The sequence below is a fragment of the Oncorhynchus kisutch genome, linkage group LG11 (assembly GCF_002021735.2).
Source record: "Oncorhynchus kisutch isolate 150728-3 linkage group LG11, Okis_V2, whole genome shotgun sequence".
NCBI classification, from domain to species: Eukaryota; Metazoa; Chordata; class Actinopteri; order Salmoniformes; family Salmonidae; genus Oncorhynchus; species Oncorhynchus kisutch.
Genome location: NC_034184.2, coordinates 58,109,083 through 58,131,946, shown reverse-complemented (window position 1 = coordinate 58,131,946; position 22,864 = coordinate 58,109,083). Strand labels below are relative to the sequence as shown.

Genomic DNA, 22,864 nt, shown 5'->3' with positions numbered 1-22,864 from the left:
CTCCAATCACCGTCTTTCAAACCGCTTGCACAGCCCCTGATAAGATTGTCTGCGTTTAAGCCGTCGATCGGTGAAGACAAAATTGAATTAGCTAGGGAGACAAAGGAGAAAATAAAAGCAGGGGGGATGAGAAGGTGAAGAAGAAGAAAAACAGAACACGCAGCTCCTCTAACAAACCAGGAAAGGTCTTATGGAGCTCGGAGGCTGCGGAGAAGACTCTCTTTTTCAGAGGAACAGTGTTTCCCCTGACGCTTGTATCAACGCTCCCTGCTCCCCGCGGGGTTAAACGGTTTAGACCGTCATTGTGTTAGGCCTGCATTGTGTAAGCAATACCCAGATGTGCTGGGCTTTTTATCACACATTAAAGGCGGTGGAGGTGCGTTGGCTTGGGGAGGTGATGCACGGTGGTTATCTACAGCTCAGTTAAGGCTGTCAAACAACTCTCGACATGGACACGGCAGAACCGTAGATAAATACAGGGACATACTTTGAGACAGTACAGCATATGATGGGAAATGAGCCCCTCTACAATGCCCTCTTCCGCCATTCACTATAGGGAGAAAATATGAATGTCAAGTGATATCTCCGTCAAAAACTAGCAGACAGTTTTTGACAGCCGTTATTATTCATTTCTGAAGTTCCGGTCTGCGTCCCAAATGGCACCCTATTCCCTATTTTATTGAACCTTTACTTTATCAGGGAGTCCTAATGAGTCCAAGGTCTCTTTTACAGATGAGCCCTGAATGATATACACTGTATATGACAGAGAATACACACATCAACATCTAAATTCAAAATGCAAACAGAAAGAACAACACGGTCATGAAAAACAAAGATATTCATCAGTAAAAAGGCCCTCAGAATTTTGAATTGGCTTAGAGGCGCCAAAACATCACATTTCGGAACATTCTGAAGATTGTCCCACAGACAAGGTTCAAAGACACTAAAAGCTGATTTTACCTAACTCAGGAATTTCCAGAGTTAGCCGTCCCTGAGACTGGGTGCGGTAACTCGTATGTCTAAAGTTTAGTATTGGATGTTAGGTACAGTGGGACTTTTTGTAAAAAGGCTTCATATATGAAAACATAGGAATGTATCAACCTACTACGTGACATCAAAGGGGGCCAACCGACTTTCTGGTAGAGAATGTGGTGATGAGCACTAAAATTGTCGCCTGCAATAAAGCGCAGTGCGCGATGACAAACTGCATCTAACGACTTTAATGCAGTGGCAGCTACGTTCATATAGATGACTTTGCCATAATCTAGGACTGATAGGAACGTCGACTGAATTAATCAGCTTTCTACTACTTAGCTATGTCTATAGAAGAAACCCATTTTCATTCTCAGCCTCTTAACTAACTCATCGATATGCTTTTTTACGAGACAGCTTTTCATCTATCCAGATGCCCTGATATTACTTTTGACCAGGGCACCGGTCAAAAGTAGGGCACTATATAGGGAATACGGTGCCCTTTTGAACTCATTTTCGACACATGTCTTGACAGTTGACTGACAGGGTGTCATGAACACTTCGACAGAGCCAGTCGCATGCAGTTCTCTTGACAGTGGGGAACACGTATATTGGCCTTGTCTCAAATGGCACCATATTCCCTATATAGTGCACTACTTTTCACCAGGGCCCATGGGGCTCTAGTCAAAAGTAGTAGACTATGTAGGGAATAACATGCCATGTAGGATGCAGACACGGTAGCTCCACAGCACGACACCACTCCCACTCCCCTACACAGACGTACAGTATAAACTCTATATTAGTACATACTATACATTCAGAAGGGCTACAGAATTGCCGCCGTTCAACGGCTTACTCTGCGCCTATCCCAAATTGTAAATACAAATGTTTTTTTTATGCGGAAGCTTTGTATGTAGTGATGTAGCAGCCTGAAAGTGGATCGGATGACGCAGCGAACCACCTCCTCTTCTAGAGGCAGAGAGTGTGTGTCCTATTCTCTAGTCTGCATAGTACACTACTTTTAACCAGAGCCCTATGGGCCCTGTTCAAAAGTGGTGCACTATGTAGGGAATAGGGTCCCATTTGGAATGCAAGTCGGAGTAACAGGGTTCAGTAAATAAGGGATTAGTGTCTGGGCTGCCAATCAAAGACGCTGAGAGGACGGGTGTCAAGGAAACACTGAGTAATCCCCCCTAACAACAGCCCTCGCAGGCCAGATAGAGAAGCTACATTAACTCACACTGAGGGAAATAAAGACACAACAGGTAACACAACGTTGCTACTGTGCTGTCGCTGTCATGAAAGCTGTGCAGGTGTGTTCCCAGAGTCCCGAACAGTAACTGACTATGAAATGCTGTGTGAAGTCACAAGGGGATACAATGGGAAAAGTATGATGTGTCTGAAAAGAGTAGTAGGCACCCTACTCATAATCTGAGGCCAGGGACAGCCTGGAGAGGAAGGGCATGGCAATCAGTCCTATCAATCAGGGATGGAATAAAAGAGAATAAAAATCACTTATAACATGATATACTTGCTGTTAGAAACTGGGTGGTTCGGGCCCTGAATGCTGATTGGCTGACAGCCGCGGTATATCAGACCGTATACCACGGGTATGACAAAACATTTATTTTTTACTGCTCTAATTACATTGGGTAAACAGTTTATAATAGCAATAAGGCACCCCGGGGGGTTTGTGGTATATGGCCAATAGGGCCTTGTCGTGCGTAAGAACAGCCCTTAGCCGTGGAATATTGGCCATATACCACATATACCCGTGCCTTATTGCTTAATTATCCTCTCCTGCCTTACTCCAACAAATTATTTGTTTTCAATTAGATTTGACATGGAAGTAAGTCGTAAAAATGATGCAATGTCGCCTTGGGCTTGCTATCGATTTTCTGAGGCAACAAATAACCATTTACGGAGGGTACATATACAGTAAGAATGGAAATTATATCAACGTCACAACCATATCTACTGGACAGCATAAAAGCAGTCCCCAAAAAAGTAAAACATGACTCCAAGGGAAATCAAAAATGGAACAACCAGGTAAAAGCAATAGAGATGAAAGCCAGAAAATCACATAGCTGTTATTACTGTTCATGTCCTAAAAAGTCTGTTTGTCTTTGAGTACTGTATGTTTGAAATTGGTTACACAGCATGTACATACTGTGCATTGAAATAATCCATACACATTCTAATTTATGGTGAATAAGCGTGAGTGACCAAAACACACAGACTGCATGTTTCAATATGTCTCAGCACCAGGTCTACAACAATAGGAGAGAATAAAGTCAAGGCAACAATTCAAAACTAACCCCAACATCGCTGACTCTGATTTTGAACCTTGGAAGTCATTATATACATCTCACTCTACAATACTGAATACCTGTACTAAAATGTGAAAAATCACTGTATATCCAGGACTAACATAACGGTATGTGGTCCATGGCTTTCAGCCAGAAATACAGAAACATGATTAATAGGGCTGCGTCCTAAATTTACATGACATTTTTGTTGTTGTTTAGTCTAAGTCTCTTAACCGGAGACTTACAGTTAGTGCATTCCCTCTTAAGATACACTACATGACCAGAAGTATGTGGACACCTGCTCGTCAAACATCTCACTCCAAAATAACGGACATCAATATGCTGTTGTTCCCCCCTTTGCTTCTATAACAGCCTCCACTCTCTGGGATGGCTTTCCACTAGATATTGGAACATTGCTGCAGGGGACTTGCTTTCATTCAGCCCCAAGAGCATTAGTGAGGTTGGGCGATTAGGCCTGGCTCGCAGTCGACATTCCAGTTCATCCCAAAGGTGTTCGATGGGGTTGAGGTCAGGGCTCTGTGCAGCCCAGTCAATTTCTTCCACACCGATCCCGACAAACCATTCCTGTATGGACTTCGCTTTGTGCACGGGGGCATTGTCATGCTGAAACAGGAAAGGGCCTTCCCCAAACTGTTGCCACAAAGTTGGAAGCACAGAATCATCTAGAATGTCATTGTATGCTGAAGCATTAACATTTCCCTTCACTGGAACTAAGAGGCATAGCCAGAACAATGAAAAACCGGGCCCAGAACATTATCCCTCCTCTACCAAACTTTACAGTTGGCACTATACATTGGGGCAGCTAGTGTTCTCCTGGCATCAGTCAAACCCAGATTCGTCCGTCGGACTGCCAGATGGTGAAGCGGGCTTCATCACTTCAGAGAACGCGTTTCCACTGCTCCAGAGTTCAATGGCGGTGAGCTTAACACCAGTCCAGCTGATGCTTAGCATTGCGCATGGTGATCTTAGGTTTGTGTGTGGCTGCTCGGCCATGGAAACCAATTTCATAAAGCTCCCGACGAACAGTTGTTGTGCTGACGTTGCTTCCAGAGGCAGTTTGGAACTCGGTAGTGAGTGTTGCAACCGAGGACAGACAATTTTTACGCGCTACGCACTTCAGCACTCGGAGGTCCCGTTCTTTGAGCTAGTGTGGCCTTTAAGGGCGCTGTACTGAAGCGCCAGCTGTGCCACCAGAGACTCTGGGTTCGCGCCCGTGGGGCGACGCACAATTGGCCTAGCGTCGCCCGGGTTAGGGAGGGTTTGGCCGGTAGGGATATCCTTGTCTCATCTCGCACCAGCGACTCCTGTGGCGGGCCGGGCGCAGTGCGCGCTAACCAAGGTTGCCAGGTGCACGGTGTTTCCTCTGACACATTAGTGCGGCTGGCTTCCGGGTTGGATGCGCGCTGTGTTAAGAAGCAGTGCGGCTTGGTTGGGTTGTGTATAGGGGGACGCATGACTTTCAACATTCGTGTCTCCCGAGCCCGTATGGGATTTGTAGCGATGAGACAAGATAGTAGCTTCTAAAACAATTGGATACCACGAAATTGGGGAGAAAAAGGGGTCAAATGAAAAAAAATAAATAAAAAAAATAAAAAGAGCTTGTGTGGCCTACCACTTTGCGGCTGAGCCGTTGTTACTCATAGATGTTTCCGCTTCACACCAACAGCAGGGCAGAAATGTGACAAACTGACTTGTTGGAAAGGTGGCATCCTATGACGGTGCCACGTTGAAAGTCACTGAGCTCTTCAGTAAGGCCATTCTACTGCCAATGTTTGTCTATGGAGATTGCATGGCTATATGCTCAATTTTATACACCTGTCAGCAACGGGTTTTGTTGAAATAGCCAAATCCACTAATTTGAAGGGGTGTTCTCATACTTTTGTATATATAGTGTAGCTGGGTGAGACAACCACATATCACAGTCGTAGTAAGTAAATGTTTCCTTGATAAAGAGGTTATCAGCAAAGTCAGTGCTAGTAGGAAAAAACAAGTGCAAGCAAATGTCTCAAATGGCACCCTATTCCCTATTTAGTGCATAACATTTGACCATGGTTCAGATCAAAAGTAGTGCACTATATAGGGTGCCATTGGGGATGAAGCCCAGGTGAAACTTGGATAAGAGTAGATTGGGCCAGAAAGAGCCTCCTAATCCAGTGATTTAGATGTAGGTGTGATCTATAAGAGAGCCCAGCCCAGCATGCAATCTTGGTGGAGCAAGGTACTCATCGCTCCCACCGTCCACGCTGCATGAGATCCACAGAGAACAGCACAGGAGAGATGAAAAGAATTGGCTCTGACATCAGTGATACCGAGGCAATCTCACACATGGTTACACGTGAGGTGCGAATGGATTTCAAAAGAGAAACAACCTCCTTGTCAATCACTCAGGAGTCAAAATGGAGTCAAGGTCCGTGAGGCTTATTTGTGCATTATACTTAGGTTTTCTGAAGAATCTGCAGTGAATATGTTTGATTCTTACTGTAGTATTATCAAAGCAAATACAAATGATGTATATAATAGTGAAGGACTTTGTTGTAAATGTAAAGGCCAAATATGTTCTATTCAAATGTTTTCAAAAGAGGTGTCTCAACCAACCTTGACATTTGCAATAAAGCCCATCCATGACGAATTAAACACGTTACTCAAATTCATTCTCATTCACTATAGACTCCAATACAAAATCCTGACACGTACTGTGATGAATTATACCCCATTAATGAAAACACAGCCAGACATCTATCCATCTCTTTTATCAAGCTTGTCTGCAATGAATAAAACAAAAGTTGTGCAAAATTAAAACAATCCATTGTGTGTGCAACTAGGGGCCCCACAAGGGACTCAAAGCCTTTTCAAAGAAAAGCAAAACAAAAATCTGAAACGTTCAACTGACAATCAGCTGGGTAATGATATTTCTCTTTTGAACAGCTCTCATCACACAATGCAATATCCGTCTCGCTTTGGCTTCGAGAGAGAGAGAGAGAGAGAGAGAGAGCGAGAGAGAGAGAGAGAGAGAGAGAGAGAGAGAGTGGCAAGGGAGTGGGATAAAGAGTGACAGAGAGAGAGAAAACAAGAGCAAGAGAAAGAATGACAGAGACGACTGGCCAAGATAAAGTAAATGAAAAAAGAGGGAGATAGAGATGGAAAGAAAGACAGAGATGGAAATAAAAATGGCAGCGATCTAGCCAGGATAGAGAGAGAAAGGGATAGAGAGACAGAGCCAGACAGACAAACAGAATGAAAGCTGGAGGCTGAGTGCTTGGGGAATAGGAACCCCAGACCAGACCAGATCCTATCCTACACACACTATACACCACACTTACCCCAAACAGGGGTGACAGGTAGCCCAGCGGTTAAGAGCATTGGGCCAGTAACTGAAAGGTTGCTGGTTCGAATCCCTAAGACAACTAGGTGACAAATCTGTCGATATGCACTTGGCCCTAATTGCACTGGATAAGAACATCTGCTCAAATGTAATGCTCTCCATGATGAAAGGTTAGATAGACTATATATTTTTTTTACCAGTATCATGTGTCCGGTGGAGATGTCCATGTTGGCGGGGACAGGCTCTTCGCACCAGGATGAGGTGGAGCTACGGGCAGAGGGGCTGGCCATGGGCCCCCCATCGCTGAACTGAGACGACGCGCTGTTCAGCCGCGAGTGGTGCCGTAGAGGCTCCGGACGCTCCGGACGCTCTGATGTCCGCGCAGCCATCCGCTGGCGACACAACTCCTGGAGAGGAGAGAGGACCTGATCAGCCTCTGGTTGATTCTTACTGTATTATCAAATCAAATAAAAAAGGACTTTGTTGCAATGTCAAGGCTAAATATTGCAAATACAATACTACTCAAATTCATTCTCATTCATTGAAGACTCCAATACAAAAGCCAGACAGACATTGTTTTAATTAGTTAGTAATTTCACATGACACCCTGTTAATCTTTGCAGACTGCATAAGTCTGGGATATCACTGTGGCCTATGGAGCATGGTTTGTAGCAAACCTATCTATATAAATGTCAGTAAATAGAAAACACAGTCAAAGGTCATGCAGTTCACTTTAAAACGCTTGAATTGCCCAGGTCAAGCCAGTATATTGCCACCATTTTACAAAACAAATAGCAATAAACTGTAACAATACATTGGGCTGCTGGCTGGCAGGGGATGTCTTCATTGTTAAGTATTGATTTCAATTTGTATACATTTGGTAACAATTCCTATGAGCCACATGTTTTGTAACGCATTAGGCACTTATGTATTCTCTTATAAGGAGGCACAAGCTACTCTGAAGACAATCGTGAAATAGATGAGAAACAAATGCAACAAAACTACAGCCCAAAATGAAAGATAACTGCTCGTGAGAAACAAACATACTGCCCCCATTCAAAATGTAACAACCACACTCATCTTTAGGGAAGAGGAATCTCATTTTCCATTACTCAAAGAAATGTATACATAACAGGGAATCAATACATTAAACCCAAAGGATTTTCTTTGAACTGAGCAGCCGATCTCTCTCGTAATTACAAAGCTACAACAGAGATGAGCAGCCTATGTATTCACATCTACAGTAAGGCCTTTACTTTGGCATTTGGATTGATACCGCAGGTGAAATTCTATTGTTATTCTATGGGAATCAGAGAGATTCAGAGGAGATGTCGATATAAAAGACTCTCTCCCACTGCCGCCACCCCACCATGAAGATTACTCCTCTCTACAAAATGACTCAGCTTTTCTCCCACCATGCCTTGTGCTCACCGACGCTCCATTAGGGATTTGGAGACTGGGCGTTATCTAGCCAGCCAGTCATCTTCCCCTAACTCAAAAGAGGAAAGAAAAGATAAGAAAAAAAACATCTGATAGTTTGAAGGATGCAATCTTACAATACCCGAAACCCCCTCTCTCCCCCTTCCTACTTCCCCACTCCCGATAGTGTCAGTCTTATCTGGAGCTGAACATTTCACCATTATATTCACAGTAATCTGCGAAGCCCATCGTGTTTGGTGTGTAGCTTGCACCAGTCAGACCCAGACTGATCTTCAACCACAATTAACAACCAGGGTTGCATCCCAAAGGGCACCCTATTCCCCATACAAGTGCACTACTTTTGACCAGGGGCCATAGCCGCAAGCCAGGACGGCAGAAGGCCGTGTAGGTAAACGTCTTCTGAAAGCAGCACACTGCTACTAGTCTATCTCATGATCTATTATTGTGATATTTCACTCCAGAGACTTCACTCTATGCCCTGGTCTAGGATCAGCTTTCCCTACGTCAAACCTTAATCATTATAACCATGAGAATCTGCCCTGGGCCACGGCCTCAGGGCACTTTCCATGTCCACCTAATAATTCATCCAGTTTCTCTAGTCTATACCTTTACAGAGTCAAGGGTTGCATCTCAAATGGAACTGTATTCTCGTTATGGGCCCATAAAGGCTGCACAATTCTGTTAACATTGCCAAAATGTCCAGATTTTCCAGGAATCCCCGTTGGAGTAGGTGGAGGAGAGAATGAACAGGAAATCAGGGAATCCTCCAACCTGGATTTCTGGAAAACCTTGTAATTCGTGCAACTCTTTTACTTGCAGTAAAGGGGACGCAGAGAGGATATATGTCCCAGAAAAATAGCATTTAGCCTAGGCACAACTAGCTTAGGCAGCCGATAGTGGCTGCTAGATCTGCACTATCGTCTAAGATAGATGGGCATTCCCGGCAGTACACTCGTGTCCCCCGTGGACCGGCTCGTACATAAAGCATCCTCCATTTAGGCTGCAAAGGCATAATTGTCCTCCTTAATGGGATAGTTCACCTAAATTACAATATTGGTTTCCTTGGTTTGTATTGGTTTTCCTGTAAGCAGTCTATGGAGAAGGTATGAAAGCAATCCATGCTTTGGTTTTGTTGGGCTTCACGATCAATTTGAGATACTTTTGGATGATTTAGACATAATGCGCGAAAAAAGCTAATATCGGTCCCATGACTTGAATGGGATTTGTGTCACAAATGCTAAAACTTTAGCATGTGGAAACAGTGCCAGGGAAACAAAACCAAAGCATGGATTGCTGTCATACCTTCTCCATAGACTGGTTACAGGGAAAGGAAACCAATATGTCATTTTGTAATTTAGGTAAACTATGCCTTTAACTAGCTTTAATGGCGGGGCGCCAGAAAAAAAAACAGGGAAACTATGTGAACTGTCTTAAAAAAAAAACAAGATTCCACCACCTTGGCTGAATGCCAACATCCTAAGTTGTCCAAAATATTCGACATTATATAACAATGAATCTGCTCTTGTATGTGCATAGGAAATATGAGGCTACAACAACACCTATATATTGTAAACAAAGAATAAAATATTGTAAATATTGTAAAAGGCCATTAACCCCCCCCCCTGACACTGTTAAAGGCTGACTAAATATTGAGAATGCAAATGTGATGTGTGGATGTGCACTGAGTGTCCACGCTGAGCACAGCTGAGCCCAAGACAAAATCAATACGAGCCGGCCAACCAGCCGGCCGCTAAACATGGAGGAATGGAAGGAATAGGTCACACAATAAACCCGTTAGTCATAGGTCATAGCCAATACAACTCTCACTGGAATATCAAGGCTTTACCAGAAATGTAGACTTCTAGATACATTCGACTGGCCTTGTTGAACCAGGCTGAGTGCAGCAGTCAGGCAGTTTTTTTTTACGAGGCTAACATTTGACTGGCAATTGTTTATTCTATTTCCTTGAAGTCTTAAATTACAACCAAACCACAAAAAAATACTTCCCCATAATACAGAATCAAATTAAGGGTAATCTTGCAATCGGGTGACAGAAATGTTACATACTTTTACACAGCCATATATTCTGTTGATAACACCCGCCTTACGTCACAACCTATCTCTATCATGAACAAACACACATTCTACAACCAACTGTCACAAGTGTGACAATAAAACAAAACAACAACCAGATATTCCCTTAAAATCAACTCATTCAATAGACAGCGACTAAGTGTCACTGCAGACCAATCAGAATAAAGGACCGGGACCAGGGCGCATGCTCTACCAGTAGAGCACTCAGCCGCTGCACTGTGATTGGCTGAGGCCGAGGAGGCTCCTCTCACCTGATAGGTTGAAGTTGCATCAGCACTGGTGTCAGTCCCCAGGCTGGCTAGTTTCTCCTTCATTTGGAGGTGGGAGCGGTGGCGCAGGCAGAAGAGCCAGCCAGACGCTGCCAGCACCCCCATGATCAGGACCATGGAGATGACGGTCAAGACCAGGAACTGACCAGACTCCAGACGACTCTCCGTGACCACCGGGATCTGCCTCAAGCTTCCCTTCTGGGAGAGAGAAAAGGGGATGAGAAAACGGCCTATACATCCAGGTTACGGCAATGTTTGTGCGGTGCAGTGTTTTCATCACATATTTGGAGAAACAAGGGTGTCATATGCACACACATACCAATGACAAAATGTACAAATACTGAAATTGACATGAATCTGGATGGAAAAGCATAACTTCCATGTTAGAAAATCCCAAAACAAGGGATTTTTGTAATTTGTTCTACGGAAATATGGAGACAAATGAACACAGTATTTCCCTCCCTGTCTATCCCAGCCACGCCCACTCATCCCCGTCCCGATTCACTCCCTGCCCAGCCTACTCATTACCTTACACTAATAGTAGTATTATAATGTGCATTCAAACTCGCTCAAGTCCTATTACTCTCTTCTGTCCAGCCTACACACTATAGACATTTAGGGCCCATTTTGTTCTGGCATAGGGAGACCTGCCTTTGTGCAGCTACAGGAGATTTGGACAGTAAAAGCTTGTCACTAATTAGCCTTCCAGCTTTGAGTTTGGCTGGATTAGGGCCCTGGCCAAGGCCCCTGAAGTAATTGCTAGGATGGCCTGAAAGGGGGATCTCAGATTGGGTCTACCCAGCAGAAGCCCACCAGAATGAACCTTTCAGAGACATTGTTAACCCCCTCCCTGGAGCTAAGCCAAGGAGAATAGCATGGTATTGGCATGGTATTGTCTCACAGGCCCCTGTGAGGCTGCCAGGCTGGGTAGCCTATCCCTGGGTTCCAGTAAGTGCATGGACCACTGTGAAGATTTTAGCACCATTTAATAAGTGAACCCAGGTAGCCTAGTGGTTAGTGTTGGGCCAGTAACCAATAGGTTGCTGGATCGAATCTCTGAGCTGACAAGGACAAAATCTGTTGTTCTGCCCCTGATCAGAAGGCAGTTAACCCACTGTTCCCCGGGCGCCATGGATGTTGATTATGGCAGCCCCCCCGCACCTCTCTAATTCAGAGGGGTTGGGTTAAAAGCCGGAAGACACATTTCACTTGAATGCATTAAGTCGTACAACTGACTAGGTATCCCCCTTTCCCAAAATGGACTAGTGGTCCATCCACCCCATCAACAAGCCCATACACCCTCATCTATTCAATACACTTGAATTTCCTACATCCGTCATTGCAGAAGGGTTTTCAACTTCAATCAAACCAAAAACACACAACAATCATCAACCGCTTCAACATGGTACTTAGTCGTGGGGTTCAAAAGGGTAAGGTACAAACATAGCTGCATTTATTACATATTTTTTTAATAGTCATAACGCATGGTCAAGTTAACCTTCGGGGAGTGCATACAGGCCTTTGGTAACACGCTCACACCGATTGGCCATGTTGGTCTGGTGAGTGTGTGTGACGTGCAGCTTCAATCAACAGCCAAGTGGCTTGACAGCAACTGAGAAGTCGTTTAATAAGGTGCATAGAGGGTAGATGAGAGAAGCAAAGCTTCGGCTACCTTTGAGCTATTGCATCAATGCCTTTGGCAGATTGAGTATGAGTGAACGTATTCAGTATGATAGATAAGGATTTACACTGGATTGAAAAAAAGCTTAGTCTGAAACTGTGGCTAGCGTCAGTCTGCTGCAGCAGTCCTTTCTCTGTCTCTCTCTCTCTCTCTCTCGCTCTCTCTCTCTCAAAAAATCTTGCTGCTGTGATGCTACACTGTGGTATTTCACCCAGTAGATATGGGAGTTAATCAAAATTGGGTTTGTTTTTTAATTCTTTGTGGATCTGTGTAATCTGAGGGAAATATGTGTCTCTAAAATGGTCATACATTTGGCAGGAGATTAGGAAGTGCAGCTCTGTTTCCACGAAATTCTGTGGGTAGTGTGTCTACGGCAGCCTTTCTCAATAGCAAGGCTATGCTCACTGAGTCTGTACATAGTCAAAGCTTTCCTTAAGTTTGGGTCAGTCACAGTGGTTAGATATTCTACCACTGTGTACTCTCTGTTTAGGGCCAAATAGCATTCTAGTTTGTTCATTCTTTCCAATGTGTCAAGTAATTATCTTTTTGTTTTCTCAAGATTTGGTTGGGTCTAATTGTGTTGCTGTCCTGGGGCTCTGTGCGGTCTGTTTGTGTTTGTGAACAGAGCCCCAGGACCAGCTTGCTTAGGGGACTTTTCTCTCTGTAGGTGATGGCTTTGTTATGGAAGGTTTGGGAATCGCTTCCTTTTAGGTGGTTGTAGAATTCAACGGCTCTTTTCTGGATTTTGATAACTAGCGGGTATCGGCCTAATTCTGCACTGCATGCATTATTTGGTGTTTTACGTAGTATACGGAGGATATTTTTGCAGAATTCTGCATGCAGAGTCTCAATTTGGTGTTTGTCCCATTTTGGGAATTCTTGGTTAATGGTTCTCTCTCTCTCCCCCCCCTCTTTCTTTCTCTCTCAACACCAGTTTAACACTTAAACAAGCCACATGAAAAGGGATTCCATGAAAATAAATGTTTTTAGTTAAAATATGTCAGTGAATCATTATTTATTAAATGTATTTGTTTGAAAAATAATTAACATAAAATATATTGTGAGACATCTAGTGTTTATTTCATGTTTTGGAGAGAAAAATCACAGATTGTACTTTTATGACACAACATCGCCTGCCATGTTTCTTTTCTTAAATCATGTTCATATAATTTTGTATTCTCAATGATTCTCACGTGTAAGTAAATACTACACAGATCAATAACTTTGGAAAATACATTTGTGGTATTATAAATATGTTATGACATAATTACAACAATATTATACTGTGTTACTGTCAAAATAATTATTCAGGTATATATAACTTCAAATGATATGAAGCAGCTATTACGACGACATAAAGTACCTAAAATTCATTTTGTAGGAAGCTGTTGACTGACCTAGCAAAAAATATGATCTAAATACTCTTCACACCCCTTGATAATGTATTTTTCAAATATAGGCTATCTAAGAGGATAAAGAAAACGAACGAAGAGCATATTCTCTTGAGAGGGAAAGAGAGAGAGTCCTTTTGTTATGCCAGAGAGGAGTTTTTGTTCATTTGTGAGAATTAAATTGGATTTGTAAATTACCATTTCATATGGGGAAACGTAAACAGTCGATGATGACAAACATATCTTATTTTTTCAAACAACCATTGATGAAATTACTGCAATAACATTATGTTAAAAAACATTGTGAGTTAAAAAAATTAAAATAATAATAAATCACATTGATTTACTTGCAGATCATCATTTTCATGTATTTCAAAAACATTAAAGTGTATGAACATTAATCCTAAATTAATAAACATTACGGGATTATGGACAGGTATATTTAGATGTATGAATTTATAAGTGTGTGAATAGAAATATCTATAACAAATTTAAGAAAATCACTTAGGATTTTAAGAAAAGCTCTTATAATCTTATATACTGCTCAAAAATCAGTATTTTTTACACAGGGTGTGCAGTAAAGTTTTTACACTCATTCTCTCTCTCCCTCTCTCTTTCGGATTAGCAGACCTAGCTGAAGACAAAGGGCAGATGGATTTCGGTAGCTCTGGTTTATTCAAATGATTGAGAGAAAGGTCACAGTGAGAGAGGCCAGAGGGGAATCCGGCTATCCATTCACACTGTGATCACAATACTTTCAGGCAGTTGAAGGTACCCCCCTCACGCACACATGCACACTAACACACCACCACCAAATCCCAAATCCTTGTTGCATGAAATACAAAACATATTCAAGCAGCTAAACACATTTTCCCCCTGACAGATTAGAAACAAACCCATTTTAGAATTCTCTTTATTTAGATTCAAACCGTAGGCTACATGAAAATGCCTCTAATTGGAATCTGAAATACCAATAATCATCTTTATCTTTAAATATTTGGTGATGAAATAAACATACATTTATAAAGAGATAAATGTTATTGCCTTCAATGAAGAAGCAACTTCTTCCATCAAATTCAGCCCTTTTGTTCAGTCTGATAATATCAGATCAAACAAGAATTTCTGAAATAGTAATATACAAGAGATTCTCAATGAAAAGTTTTATCATTTTTTATTGCTATTTACAAAAACCCTTGCCTTACTAAATCTATGTGTCTTTTCCTATTTTAATGAGAAATAATTATTTGCCATCCAAGTGTAGCCTACTTTAAAACAAAGTAGCCTAAGGCCTATCTCAAATCCATTTCAGTTTAGATAATAAACTGACCAAATGAATGCAAAGCAATAACAGTAAACTTTTTATGCAAATATTGATTTGTTCTAACTTGAGTAGGATATTGATTTGTTTTAACTTGAGGGTAACCACTAGCCAATAGAAGACACTGATTTTCTCCAAAACTCAATGCGCTCAGTTAATCAATTCATTCCATTGATATCTGCGGAATGCGCTTTTTGTTGTGAAAACGTATCTTCACTACAGATGTGCCGCGTGGACACTTGCACCAGTGCTGCTATTCATCAAATATATGTTCTATATTTTCAACACCTGTTTTAACTTAAGCTAGGTCTAAAACACGTTACGCTACTACCGCACGGATCATCCCTGTCTAAATTTGATCTAGTTTTTTTTAAATAACCTACAAGTTTCGTTCTATTTCCCCCCCCCCCCCCCCTCACGATACGAGCATCCTTCGGTGACTGGAGTGTCGACAGAGGGCCGAAATCACAGAAAGCACTCAACTCAGGCATGCATTGCACATCAATTGTAATTTAAGCAATTATAGAAAAAAAGTTAAATATGCATTTAAAAAAATATATATCTAAAGAAATTGCTCATAAAAACGATAGCCTATAAATTGATGCCTTCCACACAAGTTCTCCACACGGCATTAGTTGTAGCGGTACCTTGAAAACACAGCCAAGATAGGTTATAACACATGCTGGAAAATAGTTACCTAAATGCATGTTGATGCGCAAGTCAGAGGGTTTGCAATTAATAGGAGATATGTCTTGTATTCCAGAGAGCAGGTTCGGCAAAACGCAGCTCCACTACTGTGAGTGGCCAGCGTAATGACCAGCCTCCCACTCATTCCTCTCCTCCCCAGAAGTTACCAGCGTCCCATGCGCCTCGCGAGCCAACAAAAGACTGCGGCTACCAATGCTCGAGCAGGAAGATTGAGAAGAAAAAGGAAAAGAGAAAATAAAGAGGAGAACGAACGAGGGGATATGCCCGCCTGATTTTCAGAGCCTTGCAAGAATCTGCAGAAGCCTATAGTGAGTCCTTTCAGCGTCTCTATACCCAATGAAAGAAGGGGAGACAGGTTTTTAAAAATACTTTTAGATCATATAGTGCACGGCTGAGCCCCTCCTTATATTCAGCTGCTGAGAAGTCCCTGTCTGTTGCACATGTCATATCCACTGGTTGCTATAGAGATGGCTCCACATGTTGTCGACAGTGAATGCTCAAGGAGGGATGGTTGGCTAATAAGCTTGTGGGCTGAGGGGGGATATGAATGGACATCGGGTTAGTCACTCATTTGTTAAGCTACTTGGGGTCTCTGTGTTCTGTGTGAATTGCGGTTTTCTGGGACTCTCCAGTCCACCCGTTTCCCTGCTCTCACTCTCCCAAATACAGTAATAGCCAGAATGAAAGTATGCTTTACAGAAAGAGGGGTGGGGTGTCCATCCGTTGTGACTTCACAATCTTAATGTGAATGAAAATTATGAAGAGGTAGGCCGTATTTTTGTATAGTGATTTTTAGTGCCTCAAAATACTGTAGAAAACAGGATAGACTGAACAACAAATTCAGTGTAGACCTATCTGAGACAAACATATGAGTTGATAGCCTATGTAAGAAAATGCTGATCAATTTTTTTTTTTTAAATAAGAAAAAAGTAAAAAAGTTTTACAAACAAAATCCCACTAAAACTCCCAATTAGTTATTAGGCAGAAGAAGAAAAAAATCCAGTGGACAGCAACAGCTGCACCAAGCAGGGAGAGGAGGATTATGGAGAGAAGAGGGAGAGAAAAGGAAGGAGAAAGGGAAAGGGGCGGTAAAGTGGGGAGGGCTGGGGGTTCCTGTCAAGTGCAGATGACAAGTCTTTGGGGGGGGGGGGGGGGGGGGGGGTCTCCAGTAAAAAAAAAATGTATTCAGAGCCCCCCCCCCCTTCTCCATTGTCCCAGTGTGTGACAGCTGGAGTTGTCAGTGGGAACAGGGGGACAAAAAAATTTAAGGCTGAAAGAAGCAATGCCGGGGTTCAAGCTGTGGGCCCACTGTGGCACCATCAGGACAAATTGGACACATCGCCCTAGGATAAGCTGCTTCTGTAATCCTTACCATGCTTGCCAAATATCAGAACTCAACATCAGTCAGATCATGCAATATGCCTTTGATGTATTTCGGGAATATTTGTAAGGTTGTTGACTACTTTAAATGCCTTCTTCTCCAGAACCGCTGGACCAATCGGCACCATATTTGGTACACTGCATCTACGTACCCATGGTGTTAAATGCAACATTTTCCAGGACTCTAGCTCAAACAATATGGCCGCTATGAGTCAATGAGCTTGCATGAACGGTGTTTCCTGTCCAACAGTGCCACCATGCGGCCAAACGAAACCATACTTTACAGGTTAACTAGACTCATATCCCTGAGTATGTGTGCCAAATTTCATTACTCTAAATCAAACAGATCATTATATATTATTCATAACTCACTGGCTACATATTTAGTCATCATCCATAATGTGTTTTTTAGAAACGATTAAAAAACACTTTAATTATATACCAACTAACTGTTTTGTTATAGAGTTCATCCCTGGCTAGGGTAAAGTGGTGCGTGAAACCCTGGCTTAAGCGGTGGAAAATAAGTCTCCCAGCCAGAGCAAGCCCGGTGTATGATCATGCGTATCCTATTCACCACTGAACTGGAAGGACCTCCTGTGTCCACTAACAATCTAAAGCCTTTCCTGAGATATACACTATTCCCTCTTATTTAAAATGAATGGTTCAGTAGACATCCACCCCTCACCACTTACCCTACCAGACCTGGGTTTAAATAGTATTTTTAAATCTTTTAAATACTTTGAGCATTTGTTCTAGCCTGCCTGGAGTGCCGGAGTTTGTGGATGTCTGAATATTCTTTTGGTCCATTAAGCTAGCCAAGCTCGGGCACAGATAACATATTTTTTTAATGATTTCAAATAGTATTTGAATCCAGGTCTATAACCTACACACACCCAACCCAACCCCACCCTCATTCCAAGCAAGCAGGAGAAAGCAAATTGACATGCTAAGGAGCGTCTAGGAAATGCTTGACAAGCGCCAATCACCAGCAAGCAACACTAACACCTTCTAGGCGAGAGAGTACACTGTAAAAATAAAAGTCTCAAAACACAATGATTGTGTAATGAAACCATGAAAAGTAGTGTACCTAAGCTGAGATCTGATGTTTTGGAGGGTGTTTGAATGTAAACCCAATGTAAGTGTTTGAATGCAGATAATGTGTTTTAAAACAGAAATGAAGTACTCTGAAATACCCAAAAGTGGTTCTTCAACTTGAATATTGATGTTTTTAAGAGAGTGTTGTGAAAACACTTTTGAGGGTTTCAGTGCATGTAAAAAGGTAGCATCAAAACACTACAACTGTTTTTCATACAATCAATGGTTTATAAATGCAAATGGTTTATAGCCTAAATATTGATTGATGATAAGAGACAATAGAGAATATTTTTTGGGTGTGGAATCCCACCTTAATTATTTCAATGCTTCATTTAGACAGATTGGAAACAGGAGGTGCAGTAAGATGATTCATTTCCGTAGTATTTGACCCACTCAACCACACAGCCAGACGGTAAGAAATTATTCTTGAAAATGTCTTGCTGAAACGCACTCGGCTTAGTCACCCCTCTCCCTTCCAAAGACCAGGGTTAAATTCCCTGCTACAACCCTTCAGTCTGTTTATCCCTCCTATCTGTATCCCCTCTGTCATTTCATTACTGTCTCAATAAAGTGTCAAAATCTCTTTAAAAACATTTATGTAAGTTGTTTCAATGATTTGTTCATTTCGTTTGACCCAAATAAGGTAAGAATAAATAATATGTTGCTCAAAATGTAAGTATCTTTGATGAGGATAACCCAAAAGAGGGAAAATGGAGTGATCAAACTCATTTGAAGTCTTTGGTTTTAATCACCTTGCATTTCCTATCTTGCCACTTCACTCTGTTTTTAGAGGACTGTGGGTAATATATATTTTTAACTTCATGATTCTTTCACACAATGTTGTACGCATGTGTGAGAAAGAAAAGTATATTTATATATTAGTATTGAGCTTGTTGTGCCATGAGGTTTAAATAATAGTTAGACCAATTGACATTCAATGAGGACAGCACCCATTCCCACATTCATGATTGTCAATGGAAGAGGCAAGGGCAGATTCCTCGATTGTTGCAGTTCAGCCTTGAGTTAGTGTTGGTGGTTTGAACACCGTGTCTGACAATGCCTGCCAAAACGGTATAAAATGGCAAATGATCAAATACATAAAACAATGTTAAACATCATCACTTCAGAAAAAAAACATCTGATTCTGTACTAGACAGGATCCAAAATACAGTGTCATAATGGTGTTTGGAAGCTTTAGAGGGAGGAAACGACGCCAAAAGAGAAGGTATCTAATTCTGCCCTAAACAAGGCTCGAAATTTTTTTTTTCCAATATTTTCTGTTAGTTCTCCCTGTCCCTGGCAAGTTGTTGCTCAACACTTGATTAAATGGTGTTACAACACACCATGTAATGTTTCAAAGGATGATGTGTTTCAATACTCCAACAAAGTTAGGGTTTTTGTCTCCTTCAAGTTAGTGGCTCAGTTGCCATTCGTTTTGATGTTACAAACCACTTCATTTTAACAGTGTAGAAGAGAAGAGTAGAGAAGAGAAGAGAAGAGTGACTCTAACTCCAACAGTTATTTTTTTCCATGCAGAAACACATAAACAATGGCCACATTTCACACATTACAACCATTACACGCTGCACACTAGATTTCACAGCTTGTCCAGATAGAAAATAAGCCTTGAAGTTACAGGCTGTGTCCAAAATGGCACCCTATTCCCTACATAGTGCACTACCTTTGACCAGGGCCCAGGTCAAAAGTAGTGCACTACATAGGGAATAAAGTGCCATTTTTGGACGCATCCCATGGTGGCTAGGCAGAATAACTCCAAACCCAGTGGAATGTGGACTCTTACATGTGTAGAAGTTGTATGATATGGTGACAACACATCAAACAAAAGCATTTCAATCAATCAAATAGCAGATGACAGTAGACATTTTCCGGAAGACATTCTGCAACTGCAGCAAGTTCAACAGCCCTGTCTGTACACTTTACAGCTGTCCCACTGTTTGCCTCCATGACACATTTCACATTTCTAAAAAAAGCTGAAACAGTAAAGACAATGTTTGCACAGGGGCAGAAAGTACAATGTACTTCACAATGTCAGGGAGAGAGGAGAAGGAATGTTAAACAAATGTCAGAATCAAGTGTATCAGGGCACAGAAATACAGAGCCCACACAGCCATGACAGTATGTGTGTATGCATTTATGTGTGTGTGTGTGTCCACAAGCGAGACATTAGAGACTCGGTTGAAACCTCAGGCCTTGTAATATATTTGAGTAAACAGGATATAAAAGGCAAGGGAGCAGCAGAAGGAGGAAGGGCTGATGAAAGGCCTGGTGAAAGTGTGGTCCACATACAAACCCTGGTATAATGAGATCAGATTATCCTAATGCACCACACACTGCCTCCGCACTTGCCTGCTACTAGCTCCCTACCTGGCCATGTACGAGAGACAAACCATTCAAAGGTATTACACACTCACAGATAAATGTGCATACATGTGTACTAACACCAAAGCAGTACTATGGTCTTAGAAATGAGGGATGGGTTTGGGGGGGGGGGGGGGGGGTTAATTATTTATCCAATATGTGAGCGAGACAGTTGCAGTGGTAGCTGTAGCTATGTTTAGGGGAAGGTGTTGGAGGATTAGGTTTTTCTCTAATGCTGAGAAGAGGTTGTGTAAAACACTTAGGGGGTTATTATTATGAGATACTCCAGATGTTATTGTTGTTGCTGCAGGCATGTAACAAGATGTGAGGAGAAGAAGAAGAAAAAAACACGACATCTCGTCTGAGCCTCTTACAACTGATGGTTTTCTTACGCGTGTTGATGTTTGATTGATTTGAAATGAGGACGAAACAGGCTTTTATTAGGGAACTGACCAAAAAAAAATATCAAAGACCGGTCGCAGATTTAAAATGTGTTTGATTGCAATAACATCAGTCCCAGCTTGATAAAATCACAGAACGAGAGACAGAGTAGAACGAGAGATGGAGAGAACACAAACATGGGAAGGCATCTGGATGACTCATTTATCTTCTCATTTTTCTTCTTTCCTCTCATTTTTCTAAACAAAACAAACAAAGAGTTGAGGGAGAAGGGAATGTAAATGTGTGCGCAAGCATCTGTCCTGATGGATAATCAGAAGAAAAACATTCAAAGACGGAAAAAAGGTCCCATTTCTATGTTTCACTTCAAACACCTGAATTGCTCTGTCTCATATTCTCATCCCTTAACTTGGGAGACCCTAACCCGAAAATGTGTATCAACCCCCAAAACGTGTGTCAACCATGTCATTCTGGTGTTCTTCTCAGATTAGCTTGTTCAAATAAGCCTTCTCGTTCTGTGTGAATCTCAGCCCAACCATCGCCCATGCCAAGTAGTTCAAAGCTGTAAACACGCTGTTGATCAAGGTAAATGCTATGCCTGTCATCTAGCCTACATTTGAAGATGGGGTAGCAACCCACACTCACACATTCACAACGTCTGCAACAAAAAAAAAAGAAAAGAGAAAAGCCTGGTGATGGTATTGCTGCTATTATGAAAATGTACCATATCTGGCGAGGAACATGGGGTTAGGATAGACAATCCCGGCATTTGAGGATGGGATGCATGCTTATGGTTCAGTTGAATAGATTGTATGCCAGGCATCTCAGATGTGAAATCTTCGGCATAATCCCTCCCCCCTTATCTCTACATCTTGCTTTGAATGAACCTCCATGGGTAGACATTTGTTATGTTAGAGTCTGTGTGTGTGTGTGTGTGTGTGTGTGTGTGTGTGTGTGTGTGTGTGTGTGTGTGTGTGTGTGTGTGTGTGTGTGTGTGTGTGTGTGTGTGTGTGTGTGTGTGTGTGTGTGTGTGTGTGTGTGTGTGTGTGTGTGTGTGTGTGTGTGTGTGTGTGTGTGTGTGTGTGTGTGTGTGTGTGTGTGTGTGTGTGTGTGTGTGTGTGTGTGTGTGTGTGTGTGTGTGTGTGTGTGTGTGTGTGTTAGTGAGGTGTATGTTTTCCCTCGCCTGCCCTGGACATGTTTTCCTCTGGAGGTTGGGTTGGAGGTGCAGACTACTTAGAATAACTAACACAACAGGTCAAATCAAATCCCGATATATACAGTACAGCCTATAAGTCCATATGGTTTTATAGTCCACACTGTAAAGGGGTTGCCATGAATTTGCAGTAGTTTACTGGCAGCTCGGTGGCAAGTCAAATTCTGTATTTCATATTACGGTACACCTACTGTGATATAAATACGGTATCAAAGCAAGCACTGTGTAATGACAATGCGATACCGTGAAATTGTATTATATCGTACAGGCGATAAACGCTACCGTAATGAATTAAACTTGTTGAGGGGAGGGGTTTGAATTTCACAACATTTTACTGTAATAACAAGGGATTGTGTAACCAGGTTGGCTGCTAAGTAGTGTTTATAAACATTACAGCATATTCGCAAATATTTGGTGTTAAATATCCCTTGCGCTTCTAGAAGCTTCAACAAAGGCTTCCAAACAGGTCAAAAGGACAAAGTGCGCAACCATTTGAGGCTTAACGCTTGCCAATCCAATCTGTCTCCTATACATTTTAAATTGATGGGGTACTATAACCACTCATGGGTGCAACAAATATAGCCTCATAATGGACATGCCTCAAAATATGTTAATGAGACAGAAACAACTATACCATGCACCCACTAGTGGTCAAAATGTTTTTGGCACTCCAAAGATATGATATGGTACTGTATTCTGTGGGGTGGAATTACAACTCACTGTAAAACATTCCCTGTAAAATGAATCGGAATTTACTGGCAGCAATTGGCCAGTAAGTTTTGGTAATCCATTTTACACTACTAAAAATGTTACTGTAATCTAATTTACGGTATATTCCTGGAATGACCCTTGCAGAGACATATTACCCGGTGT

The 22,864-nt window shown here is 42.0% G+C and overlaps 1 protein-coding gene across 1 annotated transcript in view; it reads right to left on the bottom strand.

Moving 5' to 3' along the window:
- ptprn2 (protein tyrosine phosphatase receptor type N2) overlaps positions 1-22,864 on the bottom strand; it is a 254,053-nt gene that overhangs the window by 27,538 nt on the left and 203,651 nt on the right. Inside the window, exons 12-13 of the mRNA XM_020494845.2 lie at positions 10,410-10,625; positions 6,822-7,031 (exon numbers count right to left, since the gene is read on the bottom strand). Coding sequence (XP_020350434.1) covers positions 6,822-7,031; positions 10,410-10,625 — 426 coding nt within the window. The remainder of the gene's footprint in view (positions 1-6,821; positions 7,032-10,409; positions 10,626-22,864) is intronic.